Source organism: Carlito syrichta, unplaced genomic scaffold, assembly GCF_000164805.1.
Source record: "Carlito syrichta isolate Samal-C Ts95f unplaced genomic scaffold, Tarsius_syrichta-2.0.1 Scaffold91570, whole genome shotgun sequence".
Taxonomy (NCBI): domain Eukaryota; kingdom Metazoa; phylum Chordata; class Mammalia; order Primates; family Tarsiidae; genus Carlito; species Carlito syrichta.
This window is the reverse complement of record NW_007035666.1, coordinates 27,741-47,758: the sequence shown is the minus strand read 5'-3', so window position 1 is coordinate 47,758 and position 20,018 is coordinate 27,741. Positions and strand designations below refer to the sequence as shown.

The 20,018-nt window shown below is 38.2% G+C and overlaps 1 protein-coding gene across 2 annotated transcripts in view; it reads left to right on the top strand.

Annotated features, from left to right (window-relative positions):
- Positions 1–2,737: 2,737 nt before the first annotated feature.
- Positions 2,738–20,018, top strand: part of LOC103262004 (non-specific lipid-transfer protein) — a 34,369-nt gene continuing 17,088 nt past the window's right edge. The window contains exons 1-2 of one of the 2 annotated variants that reach the window (XM_008059605.2): positions 2,738–2,898; positions 15,165–15,267. In XM_008059605.2, coding sequence (XP_008057796.2) covers positions 2,876–2,898; positions 15,165–15,267 — 126 coding nt within the window. In that variant the 5' untranslated portion in view covers positions 2,738–2,875. The remainder of the gene's footprint in view (positions 2,899–15,164; positions 15,268–20,018) is intronic. The other variant, XM_021713084.1, reaches the window with a different exon arrangement.

Sequence of the window (20,018 nt, the reverse complement as noted above, 5' to 3'; positions counted from 1 at the left end):
TTCAGTTTGTTCAAGTCTACTCTGGTGTTTTGTAAAAGTGTTTTAAAAATGTTCCTCATATAGGTTTCCCACGCTTCATGATAAGCTTTTTAACTATTTCGTTTTCTTTGTTGCATCATAAGCGGTGTTTTTTCTAACTGGTTATTGTTTGTATGTGTGAAGTGTCATGACCTCATCTCTACAATAAATCAAAAAATTAGCTGGGCGTGGTAGCGCGTGCCTATAGTTCCAGCTACTTGGAAGGCTGAGGTGGAAGGATCGCCGGAGCCCAGCAGGTCGAGGCTGCGGTGGCCGGGAGCGGCCACTGCACTCCAGTCTGGGTAACAGAGTGAGACTCCAACTCAAAAAAAAAAAAAATAGAAATTATCTGACTTACCTTGTTTGATTTTAGGTCATAATACCCTCATTCCAGAGAGGGTCCTACCTCATACCCAGAAGAAAGAAATGTGTGCTTAGGGAGAACCAGGAGAATGACAGGCCTTACTGAGTTTCCCCCGTCTAGTAGCATTAGATCATACTTTTTTGGTCCAATCATATTTCTACACAGCTGTCCATACTTTGTTGAACATAAGCATAAAAATGAACAATTTTCCTTGAATCTTTGTATCTTCATTCTGAAGACTCTTGTGTATACATGTTAAATAAATGCGTCTGCCTTTTCTCCAATTAATCTGACTTTTGAAAGTTGATTTTTTAGCAGACTTTCAGAGGCAAGTTTCCCCCTGGTCCCTACATAACAATTCCTCAGTTATTTCAGTTCTAGATAATCTAGTTTTTCATGGGTATGACTGTGATGAACAGATAGCTTTGTGTGTAAAACTTTGCCTACACAAAGGCAAAAATCTTTGACTAGGTCTAGAAAACAATTCGTTCTTCTTGGGATCTACTTGGGGAAAATAATAGGAAAAATTCCCTACACCAGCTAAATATTTTAGAGAAAACAAATTTACAAATCCTTGTTATTTTCTTTTGATATGTTAAAAATTGTAAAATCAGTTAGATTATTCTATTTCTATAGCATTGTTTTCAAGGTATTTTAGAGTCTTAATAACTGTACAAAAGGTGTTGGTTTGAACTTTTACCAGTTCTGTAGGGAGGTGACTATCTTGCCATAGTTTCACAGACATTGATTATTACCATTTTTAAAATTTTTATTTATTTTTATTTTTTTTGAGTTGGAGTCTCACTCTGTTGCCCAGACTGGAGTGCAGTGGCCACTCCCAGCCACCGTAGCCTCGACCTGCTGGGCTCCAGCGATCCTTCCGCCTCAGTCTTCTGAGTAGCCGGAATTACAGGCATGCGCTACCACGCCCAGCTGATTTTTTGATTTATTGTAGAGATGAGGTCTCGCTGCCCAGGCGAGTCTCAAACCCGTGAGCTCAGGCAATCCACTCACCTCAGCATCCCAAAGACGCGGGATTACAGGCTGAGCCACTGAGCCCGGCTGATTATTACCATTTTTAAACATTCTTACCAATTGGATTGGTTTAAAATGATATCTATTTGAGTTGATCAACGATGAGGTTGAGTGTTTGTTCAAATTGTTATAACCACATCTATTTATTCTTTTGTGAGGACAGCTAGCAGTATTTCCCCACCCATGTGTATGTAAGACTAGTTTGAATACTTTTTTTTAACATATTTTTTAGGCTTTTTATAAGGCAGATTTCTAGTAAAACTGATTACCCCTAAACTTGGGTATATTGGAATCACTTCAATTTGACCTTCCTTATTTATTTTTAAAATGTTCATGATTCAAAAAAATCATTACAAGGTGTGGAACTACCTATTTTAAAACAGTGTTTAGGATGTATACTCTGATATAAACACTGCTTAGAAATGAAAAGCAGCAGTTAAATCTCTTGGGGAGGTTGGGCTTATAAAGGAAACTGTCACAGGTACTCAGGAATCAGAAGTTGTGACAGGGAGTGTGGGTGAAAGAATAGACACATAGGTAGCCTGCTAGAGCTCTGCCCTAGGACAGAGAAACCTGTCTATCCGGATAGAACATTCGTAACTTAGCTATCCTTCAATAGCTGGTATGATAGACAAATGTAAATCTGGAGTTATGGATTCTAGTCTCAACTCTGGATGGAATTAGGCTGCGTTGTGACCATTCACAGATTATTTAACCTTTCTGTTTCTCGTGGTTTATATCAGTAAGTTTCTTTCACCCCTGAAAAATCTTTGATTTTATTATCCAGGAGTCAGAATGTTATTCTCGTAAATCTAGAGCTTTTCTTATGAATAGTGTGAATAAGTCTAGAAAGCAATTCATTCCTCTTGGGAACTACTTGGGGAAAATAATGAGAAAAATTCTTTATACCAGCTAAATTTTGTAGGGAATGTGAACTCCCAAATCCTTGTTTAGTTTATTTGGGTACATTCAAAATGGTAAAGTTAAAGTTAATTAAATTATTTTATGCCATTTTCCCGAGAATTGTAAATTCAATGTTTGCTCTTTCAACGTGCCAGAAAACTACAAGTTGAATAAGTTTAAAGAGTGCAAGGAATTTCTTAAGCCTGGTTTTTGTCTTAATACAGAGGTTACTTAGGAGGAGAATAACTAGCTGAAAAATTCTTCGGTACTTCAAGGGCAATTATTTGGGCACAGATGGCCTCAGCTTAATCAAATGCTTTGATTAAAAGTCACACTTAACATGAGCCCTTTCCTGATTTGAGGAAAGCAGATTGAGGCAGCTTCCTAATCCGGCAGACTGACGGCTCTGTGTTCGATTCGTTAGGTCTGGCTCAGTGTGCAGAACTCTGCTGGCAGCTGAGAGGGGAAGCCGGAAAGAGGCAAGTTCCCGGTGCAAAGGTGGCCCTGCAGCACAATTTAGGCCTCGGAGGAGCTGTGGTTGTGACACTCTACAGGATGGGCTTCCCCGAAGCGGCCAGGTACCTGGCGTTCTGAGCTTTGTCTGCTAATTGATCACTCTGACTTTTCGCAGTTCGTGGTGTTTCACGTGTAAAAAAATTCTGATTGTGTTGTCTTACTTAGCATTCAAAGAAAAGTATCGTGTTACCTTGTTTTAATAACATGGCTACTAGCTTTTAATCAGCTTGAGGAAAATGATGTTCTCAAAGGAGACAGCATGGTCAAAGAGAGTACTGAGCTAGAAGTCTGCGAGGAGGGCAGGGTCTCCGCCCTGGAACCTGGGTGATTTGGGGCAGTGCCCCTCACAGCCTCCCGGCCGAGGCGGGCTAGAGACAGTCATGGACTGCGGTGACCGGAGCTCTGCACAGGCATGTTTCTGAAGCCAGCCAAGCCTTTATCGTTGCTAGGATTCTGCCAGTCTCCTGCTGATTTTCTTCCTCCCTTCAGATGCCTGTGCTCCTCGGCACCTTCTTTCCGGTCCCTCCTGGGATCCTGCAGCTTCTTTGCCCCTCTCCCAGAGAAGTGCTCCTCCTTCCCAGAGGAAAACGCCCCCTTCCTTTCCTCTTTGCATGCTGTTGTTCATCCACTTTCTGTAACTTTGTTCCATCTATTATATACACTCTCTTTCGAATCTTTTTTTTTTTTTGAGTCGTTGTCTCACTCTGTCGCCCAGGCAGGAGTGCAGCGGCATGCTGTTCACTGATATGGCAGCCTCGACCTGCAGGGCTCAGGTGATCCTTCTGCCTCAGCCTTTCAAGTAGCTGGAACTACAGGCAAGCGCCACCATGCCCAGTTAATTCTTTGATTTATTGTAGAAATGAGGTCTCGCTGTGTTGCCCAGACTGGTCTCGAACCCGGGGGCTCAGGCAATCCTCTCAACTTGGCCTCCCAAAGTACTGGTATTACAGGCTTGAGCCACTGCGCCCGGCCTTGAATCTTAACATATTTCTTTCCATTGGCTCCCTTATCTCTGTCAGCAAACAGGTCCAGGTCTTCCCTAGTCTAAAAATCTATTTTTCTCCATCTTAATTGTTCTCTTTTTATACTGAGCCACCTTTGTTTTCTCAAGCTGTAACACCTCAGTCTAATTCTTTACCTAGCCACTGTGGTCAGATAAGGCTACCAGTGATCTGAATGAAATTGAATGTCCTCGTCCTTATTTTCCCTCCTTATTTTCTTTAACCCTGCTGTAGCTTTTAACATTGATTCTTTTTTTCTTTTGAAATTCTTGGCGATTAATCATTTATTCACACTTTTTGTTCCACGAAAGATATGCAACACACTTCTTTTACCAAGTCCATTGTGGTCTTACCTTTTACAAGCTCTTGGGCCTCTTTTCCTTTGTCTTTTTCACTCTTCTTTCTCTGCCCAGAATATCATTTCTATTGTAAAAAAAATCTATCTTTAAGGCCCGTTTCAAGTACCATCTCCCTTGGAATATCCATAGCAGTTTGTTCCTTTTTGGGTACTATCCAATTTTGGTTTGGTTGCAGTGTATCTAGATTCTTTTTATTCCCTTTGTTACATGAAATCCTTGAAGCCTAAGATTGTGACTTATTTTTTCTGCTCCTAAAATCTCTCTCACAGTGGGTAAATGTTTATTAAGTTGGTATAAAAGGTGTTTAATCTTGTTTCCTCCTAAATCTGGTTCATTGGTTCTGAACTGAGCTCTGACATCCCATCCAGTTCATATTTGGAGTTGAAAATCCTTAGTAAAAACCACCCTATAAAGAGCCACCATAGTCATCATATTCGTGTAGCTATCTAATTACTTCTTTAACTAACTTTGATGGAACAACTGCTGCATGCTTAGGTCCCCCTAAGTATGGTCCTCTAAGTATGTGGGAAAGGCAGACAGATGTTTTTCAAAATGCTATAGAAGCTTAGAGGTAAGTTCCTGGTACAGAGGAGCAAAGAGGAAGAAATTGTTATGAAGAAAGTAAATTTGAGCTGGGATGACTAGGATTGCCCAGCAGAAGTGTAGGGGAAAGGCATTTCTGGTGTGTACATAGGTACAGGGATTTGAAGATAAAAGGTGGTTTGGTAAGTGGTTGTGCTGTATGGGTGGAGAATATTTTCTGTGCCTAGATCAAGAGGCAGAGCCAGTACTGTGTAGGTGACAGTAACATTAGGTTGGATTATGCTTTGAAATGCTTCACATGCTATGCTCAGGAGTTTGAAATTTATCCTATAGCATCTATGGGTTGTAGCAAAAGAGCATGTGATTATATGGTATATTAGGTAGATCAGTCTGGTGTTTCTTTAGGTTGGATGGTGGAGACACCAGAGGCCAGGAATGCTATTGCAATAGTGTGGAGGAGTAATGTTTAGTGTTGCAACAGGGGTTATGAAAAATTAATGAGCGAGGTCATATTTAAGAGAATTTCCTGTTTAACTTTAATTTAGATCTGTTTTGAGCTGAATATTGACTTTGTATTATAATATCCTATTAATTTTATATAAGTGGAGAACATTTATAGTACAGACTGGGCATAGGTTTGCATTCTTTATTCTGTTAAATGAAACCCATTTTTAAAACCCAACTTTGTTTCTTCTTTTTTAATTAAAATATAATTTGCATACAGTAAAAGTTACTCTTTTTAGTATATTTCCACAAGGCTTTTTAAAATTTAAGTGTTTTTTTTATTTCAGTAGCTTTAGGAAGTACAAGTTATATATATATATAGTATTGTGATGAAGTCAGGGTTTTTAGTGTACCCATTACCTTGTACCTGATAGGTAATTTTTCACCCTTCACTTCCCTCCCTCTTTCAGAATCTTTTATGTTCATTATACCACATTGTATGCCTTAGCAGACTCTCAGTTTGATTCTCGCTTATAAGTGAAATCATGTGGTGTGTAATTTTCTGTTCTTAAATTACTTCATTTGGGATAATGACCTCCAGTTCCATCTGAGTTGCTGCAAAAGACATTATTTGTTTATTTTTGATGGCTGAGTAATTTTCCATGGAGAGAGAGAGAGAGAGAAACGTTTTCATTGGTTGATGAACTCTTATGTTGATTCCACATCTTTGCAATTTTTCCTCAAGTTTTGACAGTTGTACACACCATATAACTACCACCATAAACAAGATTTTGGACAGTTTTGTCACCCCCTCCAAATTCCTTGTACACCTCCTCTGTGGTCAGTCCTTCCTCTTCCCCTCTTGCCACTGGCAACCACTGACGTGTTTTCTGCCTCTGTAGAATGTCATGTGAATAGAATAAAAAAGGCTTTGAGTATGACTTCTTTCACTTAGTATAATGCGTTTTAGATTCAGCCACATTACTGTGTGCATCAGTAACCTGTTCCTTTTTATTATTTATTTATTTATGTGTGTGTTTATTTATTATTGCTCAGCAGTAGTATTCCATTGTATGGAAATACCAGTTTGTTTATCCATCCTTGGTTGAGGCATATTTGAATTGTTGCAATTTTTTCTTAAATGGGAAATTAAGTTAGCTTGAAAGTTTAGCCTAGTGGGTGTTATTTGAAGATCCTAGATGGTAGAAGAAGTTAAAAGTTAGAAGTAAAATTTTTTCTGTGTAGTGATGGCGATTCTGTGTAATGATGGCAATTGTATGCATGCTCATAAACAAGAACTAGAAGAAACAGTATGGAAAAATGAATATAGAAAAATTGTTGGCGTAGTGGCATTGTAGATGATTAACTTTGTCATTTTCTGAATTTCTTTTTTAATTAGAACCCTTTATTTTGATATAATTTCAAACATACAGGAAAAATACAATAAGAATAGTACAAGGATCTCCCATATACATTGTACCTAGATTTACCAGTTGTTGACATCTTGCTTTATTATTTTTCCTCTAATAAATTTATATCTATATGCATATTTTTATTAACTATTTGAGAGGAAGTAGGATACATTATTCTCCACTGTCCCTAAATATTTCGGTGTGCGTTTGTAAAAACAAGGACATTCTCTTACTTAGTCATCAGTCAAGAAGTTTAACACTGATCAATCAAAGTCAAGAAATAGTCATCAAAGTCAAGAAATTTAACACTGAACCAATACTGTTACCTAGTCCAAAGGACATAGTCATTGTCCCAATAATATGTTTATAAAACATACTACAAACTTTATTTTTTTCTCCCTGTCCAGGAGAAATCTCTGAACACATGACTGTCATGTCTCTTTAGTTTCCCTTCATCTGAAACATTTCCTTAGCCTTTCTTTGTATTTCTTGACCTTGATTTTTCTTTTCTTTTTTTTTAACTTTTAAATTTTTCTATTTTAAAAGTGTGGGGTACAATTCAGGGTTAGGTATCCAAATATTCATTGTACAGATAGATACCCTTGTTGATGAGTTGTGCCCCTCCTTTCCCAGGCAGATTTCCACTTCTGTCAGTCCCACCTCTCCGCCCTCCCCCAGCCCCTCTGCATTTTCCTGCTATTTCAATCATTTTCTTATATAGTATTATGATAGTTGTTCGAGGTCCACTTATGAGTGAGAATATGTGAAACTCGTTCTTTGTTTCTGTGAAAGATAATTTAGTATTATAGACTCTAATTTTATCTAGGTTACTAGATTTTTCTTAAAGAGTATAGATACATTCTTTATGAGTAGAATGTCCCTCAATTTGCATTTGCCTGTATCTTGGTGATGTTAGCTTTAATCACTTAACTAAGGTGGCATCTACTATGTTTTCTTCTGAAGAGTTGCTGTTCTTGGCAGTTAAAAAGTAACTTTTGACAAGATGCTTTGCAATTATATAAATATCCTGTTCCTTATCAGACTTTCACCCACTGCCCATTAATTTTAACATTCATTAGTGATTTTCTAACCTCCTTTATTGACTGACATTCTGCTGTAGGAAAAGCTTTCCTTTTTCTCTCATTTTAAAATTTATTAATATATTTTAAAATTGATTCATATACTGTATATTCATATATACATATATATGAACTCGTGGAATCTTATTTTATTCAATATATATTCATACACATATATGTGAACTCAATGGAATCTTCATTTATTCCATTAGTATTGATTATTTTGATGCTCAAAATGCCCTTGATTTGACCAGTAAGAATGACCATAATTCCCCATGCTTTTTTGAAGTACTTTCTTACTTTCTGGCTCAAGAAGATATTCCAGTGTAATCTTGTTCTTTCCTTGCCCTAACCTTAGGATCAGTAGTTTCTTCAAGGAGTCCTAGTTCCTTTTAGTGGAGAATGGTATTTAGAAACCACAGTGTGGTTGCTAGCTGTGTACTCATAGTTATTACTCTCAGGCCTTTTCAGTAGATAGTGGACACACATACATATGTATTATTTTAGTTTTGTTTTAAAATAGATATTTGAGGAATACATGCAAATCTCTTTTTTTTTTTTTTTCCTTTTCTGAGAGACAGGGCCTTGTTTTGTTGCCCAGGCTGATCTCAAACTCCTGGACTCAAAGAATCTTCCCACCTTGGCCTCCCGAGGTGTGTGATTTCTGTCAGTCTTCATATTCATGTAGCCACCAGTCTGTTAGCAGCTAGAATGAGAAATTTACCTACTTCAGGGATCAGAAAACTTACAAATTAAAAATACCTGCCACACATGGTTGCTCAATAAACTGTTGGTTTTTTATTTTCCAGTGCATTTTTCTTTCCTCTTTCCTATTTCTCTAGTCATGTCACTGATTAAATGGTCAAAAATTATAAATATCACCCAGGAGATTGGAAAAAAGGAGTTTAGACTTTTAGTACAGAACGGGAACACATCCATCTCATTGAAGCCCACAGCTTGGCCAAAGAGGATATGACCATACCTCCCACTCTACCTATTCCTATGAGGTTTCTTTTTTGTCTTTCAACTCTGAGCTCTTTTGGCTGTATTTATGTCCATGGTGGGACCACATGCCTGCTCTAAGGTCAAGGGGAGTGACTGATTACAAATGAACTTTACTCCCTAGTGCTTATGTATACTGCACAATCACCTCTATCAGAACAAACTGATTACTGGTTAAATGTTAGATTTGGGGATGAAGTTTCTATTAAAATGTGGACCTTTGTGTTCTTTTCAAACACTAAGAAAAACAGCAACTAGTTTTTAAAAATTATTTTAAACAGCTTTATTGAGACATAACTCACATGCCATACAGTTCACTCACTTTAAGTATACATTCATTGGTTTTTAGTGTATCACAAAATCGTGCAGTCATTACTGCAGCTAATTTAAGAACATTTTCATCACCTCAGAAGAAATAATGTACCCATTCCTTGTAGTGTCTGGCAACCACTGATTTACTTTCTGTCCTGATGCGTTTGCCTATTCTGGACATTTTATATACATGAAATCATAAAATATGTGGTCTTTTGTGATTGACATCTTTCACTTAGCATAATGTTTTCAAGATTCATTTCTGTTATAGTATATATCAGCACTTCATTCTTTTTTATGGCTGAATAATATTCCATTGTATAAAGGTTCTAGTTTCTTCTCATCCTGTCATTTGTTTATTGTCTGTCTTTTTTATTTTAGTCATTCTACTGGGTATTTTGATTTGCATTTCCCTAGTGACAACTGATATTGAGTATCTTTTTTTAAGTTTATTTTTAAAAAAAACATTTATTTTTTATTATTTATTTATTTGTTTGAGTTGAAGTCTCACTCAGTTGCCCAGACTAGAGTGCAGTAGCCACTTCCAGCCACTGCGGCCTCTACCTGCTGGACTCCGGCGATTCTTCCGCCTCAACCTTCCAAGTAATTGGAACTACAGGCACACGCTACCACACTCGGCTAATTTTTTTGATTTATTGTAGAGATGAGGTCTCGCCAAGTTTCCCAGTCGGGTCTCGAACCCACGGGCTCAGGCAATTCACTCACCTCGGTCTGCCAAAGCACGGGATTACAGGCTGAGCCACCAAGCCCGGCCGAGTATCTTTTCTTGTGCTTATTAGCAGTTTGTATATCTTCTTTGAGAAATGCCTATTCAGATGCTTTGGCCATTTTAAAATTGAGTTATGTGTCTTTTTATTATTAAGTCGTAAGAAGCTTTTTTGGTTTGGTTTTTGTTTTTTAAAAGAGACAGTCTCGCTCTGTTGCCCAGGCTGGAGTGCAGTGGCCCAATTATAGTTTACTGCTGGCTTGATGTCTTGGGCTCAATCAAGCAATCCTCATGTCTTAGCTTTCCGAGTAACTGGGACTATAGGCGTGTGCCATCATGTCCAGCCTTAAGAGCTTTGGCCATACTAGGTGCTTCACTTGCATTTCTTTGTTTAATCCTCACAAAAACCTTGCACAGCAGATATTATAACTTGTTCATAGATGAGGAGATTGATGTTCAGAATTAAAACAAATTATCCCAAGAGAGTCTTAAGTGGTAGGAATCAAAGTTCTAACTATCAAGTTGAGAGCTTCTGTTTTGTTGGCTACTCTGCACTCTCAGCATTTGACGTTGTTGAAGCAGAGCCTGTGTAGGCCTTAGAATGAACGTTTTCGGGAATCCTAGAGGGAATTCTCATCCTGAGTAGGATATTCTGATGGTTAATCTTCAAAGTCCCTTTTAGTATGTTGCATACTAGATTTATTCCAGTAAACTTATATTTAAACTAAATCAGAATTTGATTTCTACTCAAAGAACTTTGTATATAAAGTAATTATGAGAAATATCCTCTTATGAATGTGAATAATCTCTTTCTGAGGTTAGGTTGGTATATTCAGTTTCCTTAGAGCACAGATCACATACGCTGTAAGGAATGAGGAGTTTTCAGAAAATATTGATAAAACTTTATATATTAACTTTTTTTCCTAATCTGGATGAAAAGTTGGTTAATCAGTAGCTTGATGAGATTTTCAAAACAAGCAAGATAAAGACACATTTATGACCTTTGGGAACATGTTAGAACTGGCAAGTTTAAAGAAGAGCACAATGATGATTAAAGCTGACAAGCTGGACCATTAATGGAATATAACTGGCTTGTGAAGGAGAACTAGGTGTGGTCACTTGATTTTAGGTCACTTATTCAGACTTTTGACTAAGAAGAAAGTGTACCACAGATAATTCTGCTCTGAATGGAACAGGAAGAAATTAGGATTTAGACAAAGGATAATTCAGTGTAATTTTAATTCCATTCAGTCACTGTTTACTAAGTGCCTATTGTATGCTGGTAATACAAATATATATATATATTTAAAGATGTGGTATCTGCTCTGGAGAAGCTGACATTTAGCAGGGTTTCACAGTTTACAGAACAGGAGTTTTCCTTTCAGGGCTGGATCTTGAAGGGGGAAATGGAATTAGCTAATATGGAGGTATTCTAGACACAAGGAGAAGCAGCGGTGAAGGGAAAGCAGCATGGGTAGCATCCTTTGCTCTGAGGACTGCACAAGATTAGAATGCTGGAGCCAAGGTTCCATTCCTTGTTTACAATATTGAATTGATTCCTCTAGTAGGCTCAGTTTTCAACTTCTCAGTCTTTCCATACCCACCCTTTCACTGCTGATTACTTTGTCTTATTCTTTGTAGAGGAAATAGAAGCCAGAAAACCAGAGAGAGAGAGAGAGAGAGAGAGAATAGAAGCCATTAAACCCAAACTCCCACAGTTTTCATCCTAAAACCTATAGACCACTAGAACTGCACCTATCTGATCCTCTTCCTTGAGTCTTTTCCTCGTCTTGTAATAGGTAACTAGATCCCATCCCCTGTGACCTTCTCAAGATTTCTTTCCTTCCATCTCCTTTCTCCCTGGTTCATTACCATCATCAGGCATACGTGCTCTGATATGTTAATCTTAAAACATAACCAAACCTTCCTAAAAATTCTGATATGTGCTGCATCTTAGATGAACCTTGAGAACATTTTGCTAAGTGAAATAATAAGTCACAAAAAGGACAAATACTGTATGATTCCATTTACATGAGGAATACAGTAGTCAAAATCATAGAGACGTAGAATAGAATGGTGGTTGCCAAGGGCTGGGATTGAGGGGAAATGGGGAATTATTGTTTAATGGGTATAGAGTTTGAGTTTTATAAAATGAAAAGAGTTACAGAGATGAAAGGTAGTGATTGTTGCACAACATTATGAATGTATTTAATACCACTGAACTGTACACTTAAACATGGTTAGAGTGGTAAATTTTGTGTTATATGTATTTTAACATAATAAAAAAATTGGAAAAAAATTTCAAAATAGAGAACTCTCCTTTGCCCATATCCAGAAGGAATGCTACATATCTTTAAGTAATTCGTCAAAATCAGTGTCATTTTTATCCTACCCCCCCAAAACAGCCACAGACCTTCCTTGATACCACACTCCCCTCCAGAGACCACTTTATTTCGAGGTTCCCCTAAAACTAATGCCTCAAAAGAGGCATGCTGTCTCTACTTCCCTCTCCTATTCACTCTTCAGTTCACTATCATCTGACCCTCCACCTCTTAAAACTGCTTTTGTCAAGGTCATCTGTACTCTCCACATGCCAAATCCAGGGGGTACTTGACCTTTTGGCAGCGTTTGACATAGTTTGCTCCTCCCTCCTGGAGCTCTTCTCCTCTCTCCACTTCAGTGACACCGTGCTCCTGGTTTTCCTCTTGCATCTCCTGGTTTTCCTCTTGCTACTTTCCCTTCTGTCCTTGACCTCTGAGTAATGGATTTCCAAAGGACATTGTCCTGGGCATTCTTGTTTCTCTGTAATTCCCCTTCGGTCCAGTCCCAGGGATTTAATTGCTTGCATTATGCTGATGATTGCTCCTTGTTGTCTCCAGCCTAGACTGCTCCTGGGTTCTGGACTCTCATATCCAACTGTCTTCTTGTCTCACAAACGTGTCATACTTAATGTGCCTAAAACAGACCTTGCATCTCTTCTACTCCCACTGCACACTTCCTTGTCTCAGTCAATGGCACTACACCACTCAGGCCAAATGTCGGCATAGTCCTTGCCCTTTCCCCCGTTTATCTCCCTCACCCCCAACAGCAAGGCCTGTAGATACTATTTCTCATTTGAATCACTTTTTTGTCTCTGTCTACACTGGCAGACTGTCTCTGTCGTCCAGGCCACCATGCCCTCCTATAAGGACTACTCCAGCAGCCTCCTCTCGTCTGCCCACAAGCCCCCCCCCATTCATTCTGCACACTGCTATAAGAATAAACAGTTTCACTTCGCTGTTATCATTTCTGTGACTTCCCAAATTCCCTACTGTAGCCTGTCTGTGTAATCTGGTCCCTACTTAGTTCTCCAGTTTCGTTTCATATCTCTCTCCCCTCACTTACTGTGTTCTAGTGAATTTGGTCTTATTTTACTTTTTTTTTTTTTTTTAAACATACCAAACTCTTTTCTCCCTCAGGATGTTTGCAATTTCCCCTTTGAATGTCTAGCTCCTTTTCTTCCTTTTATAGGGTGTTAGCTTAAATTCACCTGTTCAGAGAGGTCATTCTGTGACTGTTCTACTTAAAGTAGGTTCCTGTTTATCTTTTTAATTTAAAACAATTTTTTACCAGTGCATAATTTATGTAGTTTCAGAGTACGTGTCATACTTTAATATATTCATGTAATTTGTAAAGATAAGATCAGTATACTTGGGATTTCCATCACTGTAAATATTTGTCTTCATTCTAGAAACATTCAAATTATTCTCATCTAGCTATTTTGAAATGTACAGTAGATTATTATAAACTATAGTCACCCTACTCCTCTTTTTGTTTCTTTCCTAATAGCTACAATTTGCAGTTATTTTATGTACTTCTTTTTCTCCTCCAGTGGAAGAATATAAACTCAGTGAGGTCAGGGACTGGGTCCGATTTGTTCACTACCATATCCCCAGTGCCTCTAAATGTCTTACTTGGCATGTAGCAAGTAGTCATTAAATATTTATGGAATGACAGGAGGAAGGAAGGGGAAGGGAGAGGAGGAATGGGTTGGAGTGGTATGGGGAGACAGACAGAAAGGAGAGGGGTAGAGAAAGAAAGAAAGAAAAAGAAATGCTGTTGGACAACTGCTGTCTCTTGATCCCTTCAAATATGTCCTTCCCGTGTTCCAGTGTTGGTTCTAGCCATCACCAGCATGCTTGTGGCATGTCAGAGGAATTACCTAACATCCCAAGGTCTTCCTCAGTCCTTGGGGTCTCTGTTCATCCCTAACACTTGAGGCTAGGGAGCCGAACAGTCATGGATATCATTTTTTTACCATGGTCTGGTACTCTGCCGAGTGCCTTCCATACAAGATTCCGTTTAGTTCTGCAGAGTCATTGGCACCTTCCTTCTCCCCTGCCTCCCCACTGTGCACTGAAATGAAGTAACCCGATCAGAATCATATTGCCAGTGAGTGGAGGAGGCCCTTGGGATTCCACTCCTGGACTTCATGGCTGTAAAGGTTGTGTTCCTTCTTTCACATCAGGCTATTTATCTGTAGTATTTCACAAGTATAGAACAGCCAGTAGGCTAATGGTTGTTAACTCATGTCTTGTATTGCAGGAAAAAAACAAATCTTGAAGTCAGCCGCTGCTTACTCCCATTCCTGTTCTGATTCCCACCATCTCTGGCCTGGCCTCCTGCAGTAGCTTCTTAATTGATCTCTCTAACTCCCATTTGCCCCCTTACAGTCCATTTTTTCTGCTGACAGCCAGATTTATTTTTTAAAATATGTAAATTGGATTATGCTGCTTTCTAGCTTCTAACCTGTCATTCTTATTATTCTTAAAATAAAACTGAAAATCCTGACTGTGACCTACAAAGCCCCTAGCTATCTTGTCCTGTGTGTTTCTCAGGCCATGTATTCTTCTGCTCTTCTGTACAGCTGTACTGACCTTCTTATATTTCCTTTAGCTGTCAAGCTAGTTTCTACCTCAAATTCTTTATATTTGGAGTTCCCTCAGGCTAGAACTGGCTTCCCTATCCAAAACTTTTTAGGGCTGGCTTATTTTATATAATTTAAAACCTAATTTAAATATCACCCCTTGAGAGAGGTTTTCCTTATCACACTATCTATAACACACATAAATATATACCCTATCCCCTTAGCCTGCCTTATTTTCTTCATAGTAACTGTACTCTTTATTTTTCTGCTTAATTGTCTCCTTCACTAGCATGTAAGGTTCATGAAGGTAGCTTTTTTGATTTACTGTATTTTTAAGAACAATGCTTCATACCTAATAAGCTCATTATTTGTTGGAAAAAAAAATGGGAAGAAAAGCTTGTTTTATGTGCTTACTAAAGATTTCCTTTGGATAAGAGTTGCAACATCTCTGTTCTTAGAATTTTTGAAAATTACTGTTGTATAAATATTGAAAAGCCTAGTACCCATGTGACCCCATGAATTGAAACTGAATCTTTCCCCCAGTTCTTTTAGAACTCATCAAATTGAGGCTGCACCAACCAGTTCTGCAGGTGATGGGTTTAAGGCAAATCTTGTCTTTAAAGAGATTGAGAAGAAGCTTGAAGAGGTAAGATTTATGTAAAATATTAAAAATATGTAAAACTCAGGGTCTGGCAGGACTCTGAGGCTAGAGGAAGCAAACACAGGTTTTTCAGGTAATACAAGTTGAAAATATATATCATGTTGTAGTATTATGTGTTTAGATTTCTGGGTATCTATTAAGATTTCCTTGTAATTCTAGTAAGAATGCATTTCATAAATGTATAAATTTCCAGATTTCAGTTAGTTAAATAACTACAATAAATATTGTTAAAATTGTGACTCTGCTAAGTCCTCTTTGTCAGGAGATACTCAGCTATGGACAAAGATTATATGTGAAGGGGTCCTAATTTATTTTGATGTCATTTCCTTCTGAATGAAGAAGCTCTCAATTAGAATCATTCCAAAGAATAATATTTAATGTACATAATATCAAAATTCTTTTTAAAAAGAAATAATGTTTGATTTTTAAAGTAGTTTTAAATTTTTTATAAAATGGTGCTGATTTTTTAAAAAATCTGTACTATACAGAAACACATAAAATGTGAAATGTAAAATATCTCCAGAAATCCTGCTACTCAGAGTTCACTAAAATGTTAACAGTGGTTAACATTCTCTTAGATACCTCTCTCATACAATACTTTTTTGACCTCGTTTGAGAGAGTCTCGCTTTGTTGCCTAGGCTGCAGGCTGTAGTGCAATGGCTCACTGCAACTTTGACCTTTTGGGCACTTAGTGATCCTCCCACCTCAACCTGCTGAGAAGCTAGGACTATATGCACGTGCTATCACACCCAGCTAATTTTTTATTTTTTATTTTTTGTAGTGATGGGGTCTTGCTGTATTGCCCAGGCTGGTCTCAAACTCCTAGCCTCAAATGATTCTCCTGCCTTGGCCTCCCAAAATGCTGGAATTATAGACATGAACCACATTGTTTTAAACTTAGAAGCATCTTGGGATTTCATTATTGATTTTAGAACTGAGACCATATATGGCATGGTTATAGCCATAGTCAAAATTCAAAGGGCATATCTGTTAAAGTGATCAAAAGTGGACTGAAATAAAAGGATTAGAACATTTAAGCTGTGTATTTCACTTAAGTTAGAGCCACAGTATGAAAGGCAAACATTGTACCTATCTCGTAACTCCCTTATTGTAGGGCAAAGGACTTCTTAACATCTAAGATGATTGTACTATGAATGGAAATACAGCTGATGTAACTGACGTGTCTTGTGAAAGACCCAGTGTTTTCAGGATTTTCATGATGATCCACAATCTTTCTGGGAGAGAGCAGGGCCAGGCACAGACCCAGGATCTGCAGACCTGTCCTGCCACCGTCTGGTGGGGATGCACCTGCATGGGGCTACTTGTTTTGTAACCTGCTTTTTTGTCTTGACAGCATGTTCCATGGCTTTAAATATAAATCCTTACCCTTATTTTTAATACGTATTTTTAATTCATATGTGTATGTCATAATTTGTTTAAATAGCCTATGATGAATATCAGGTTGTATCTAAAATTTGCAACTAAAATAATGCTGTTGTAAATTTGCATTTGCACTGATCTTTAAGTACTTATGCCATGGTCAATTTAGTATCAATAATTAGAGAAGAGAAATTGTTGTACATATGTACATTTTGCATTTTAATACATATTGCCAAACTGCCCACCAGAAAGCGGATACTAATTTTTTTTCTCCAATATTTAAATAGGAGGTCTTACTATGTTGCCCAGGCCGGCCTTCAACTCCTGGGCTCAAGCAGTCCTCCTGCCCCAGTTTTCCAAAGTGTGAGGATTACAGGTGTGAACCACTGCACCATGCCAAGGGTACTAATTTGCACACTTATAGCAATTCATGAGAATAACTATTTTTTCTTCACACTCTCTCCTATACTGTGTTGGATGGTTTAGAATTTTTTTTTGCTAGTCTAGTAGGAAAAAAACCTCATTATTGTTTTTTAATTTCTTTTATTACAAGTGTTCCTATGAAAATGAAGTTGGACTCTATAAGGGCTCAGCTTAAATATTTTTTTTTAAATGCTGGCAATATTTTCCTGCAGAGCAACACATAGGATAGTTGTGTCTGCCAGATTGCTCCATTTTTTCAACCTTATGCTATCTAAAAATTAAAAATCAAAATCAAATAAATTAGTGTGGAGATTGTCTACTATGATGTATGAGGTATGGCTGTATATCCATCATTGAATACTTCATTATTGGGATTAACAAAGCAGTGCTGTTTTTATTTTGCAGTATTATTTTAGCTTTGCAAATGTATGCCTCTTGCTCCCATTTTAATTCTTTTCTCTTCCATAATCTCATTCTTACCAACCTTGTCCTTTGTTTCTTTTCTCCTTCCCACGATTGTCAGTTTCCTAAGTGTTTGCAGTACTAGAAGGTGGAAGTCTTGGAATCTTTTGTCAATTCATGCATTTTCTGCATTAGCAAAGGCAGCTTGGCAAGAGATTTTATTTCCACTTTTGTCTTCGTTAGCAATACTCCACTGCCCTTCTTTGAATTCTGTCTTAATTTTTTGTTTCTATTAAGTTTGCGACAGGACTTACTCCTTAACCTTTTGCCTACTCAGAAAGAGGTACTTTTCTTCAGAGAGGAGGCACTTAGAACTCTCTTAGTACTAATGATCTCCAGTTTCGCAACTGTATTTTCTTTTCCCTTTTAACTCTCTCTCCTCATCTGTTTCCTTGCCCTCTCTCACTTCCACTTCAATTGAAAATGTTTTACTGACCAAGGGATATAATTTTATAAGAGGGTCAGTTGGTTCTCAAAAGTAACAAGTGCAAATTAATCTATATCTGTTTCAATAAGGTGAGAGGGTAAGTAGAAAAATTATAGGAATTTCTCTTCAAACTTGCAGGTAGAATTTCTGAATGTTTGCTGGTATTTTCCTGCTCTAACTTGTTAGTGTCTGCTCTTAGCTGTATTCCTGCACAAGCACATGGTAGAGATGCACCTGGGGGTAGCCATTTATGGGCTGCTGGCCCCAGAGGGGGGAAGCCTGACTCTCAGGTGGCCTGGACCCAACGTTATTAACCCACTCTCCTAGATTATCTGCACAAAACCTTGAGACATAAAAGGTTTTAAGGAATATGGAGAAGATTGAGTTTTCTTTTCATTCATTTTATGGTGGCTTATACTGTTCTGTGGTCATAGGCTAAAACTTGGAAGTATTGATGTGACCTACAGTTTCAGTATAGTATGACCAAATGGAAAGAGCATTGGATTTGGGATTAAAACAACCTTGGATTGAGTTCTGGTTGCACTGCTTACTAACCCCTGCCCCTAGGGAATGCAGTTTAGAGTTTAGTGAGAAGAGAGATATGGAAAAGTTTTTTCAGAAAAAAGTAACTACTTTAGCAAGAAACATGAGTGCATGTGCAAAGGGTCCTCAGCATCTCTGGTGGAGATAGAGAGTCTTTCCTAGAAGAGGTCACATGTGAACTGAGACTTGAATGATGAGGTCAGGGGCAGGAGTAGAGATTAGGAAGAGGTGGGTGTCCTGGGATGGGTCATGAGTAAGGGCATGGAGGTATAACAGCACTTGTTAAATATTCTCATGCAATTAAAAATGATCAGTATTGTTAGAACATAAAGATGAGAAGGATGAGAAAGTGGCGATAAAAACAGACAAATATCCTTTAGACCATGAAGTCTCTTGGATGCTATGTAAAGACAGACTTGGTCCTGTTGGCTACGTGTAACCATTAAGACATTCAACCCTGGAAGTGTTGGATGGGTATGTTGGTGTTAGATGGGTTATGATAAATGAGTTAATTGGGAGTAGTATAGAAAATAGTCTGAAGGGTTCATAACCTTTTTGAGTGTCAGTGGCTTTTTCTGCTTAATGGGCAAGTATGAATGCCTACCCAACTACTTGCCTACCCAACTACTTACATGGTTTTATGAATATTAAATAAATTATGCATGTAACAGTGCTTGGAAAACTCAAAAGCAGGCCAGGCTCGGTGGCTCAGCTTGTAATCCCAGCACTTTGGGAGGCCAAGGTGAGTGGATTGCCTGAGCCCACAGATTCGAGACCCACCCGGGCAACTTGGCGAGACCTCATCTCTATAATAAATCAAAAATTAGCCAGGCGTGGTAGCGCGCACCTGTAGGTACAGCTACTTGAAAGGCTAAGGCAGAAGAATCACCAGAGCCCAGCAGGCCGGGAGCGTGCCACTGCACTCCAGTCTGGGTGACAGAGTGAGACTCCAACTCAAAAAAAAAAAACTCGAAAACCCCCCAGAAGATTATTTTTGTTGTTAGTAATTTTTTCCTAAAGTTGTCTTAAAATAATTTGAGTAAGCTCTTTTAAGGGAAGCTAAAATTAAAAAACTGACAGTCATTTGGTATTGGTAGTTAATTTCAGGACACCTACAAATAAGAGATACCTCCATGACTATTGAAATAAGTAGGCTCACACTAAATATTTTCTGACAGCTGTTTTGTCCTAAGATCCATGGTTGATTCTAGGTAGGCTCAGAGTATGGCCTATATACAGAGGGTGCCAAAAAAAAATGTATACACATTTTAAGAAAGGAAAAAACTGTATTAAAATTATAATACTCCATGTATACCAAGAACGAAAGATGACTGCAAGTCATGCTTGACTTCTGAGTTACAAGAGAGCTGAAAGTGGTTACCATCAGTGTCCAGACACTTCTGATTACGGCATAAAAAGTAACACATAGAGCCGGGCTCTGTGGCTCAGCCTGTAATCCCATGCCTTTGGGAGGCTGAGGTGAGTGGATTGCCTAAGCCC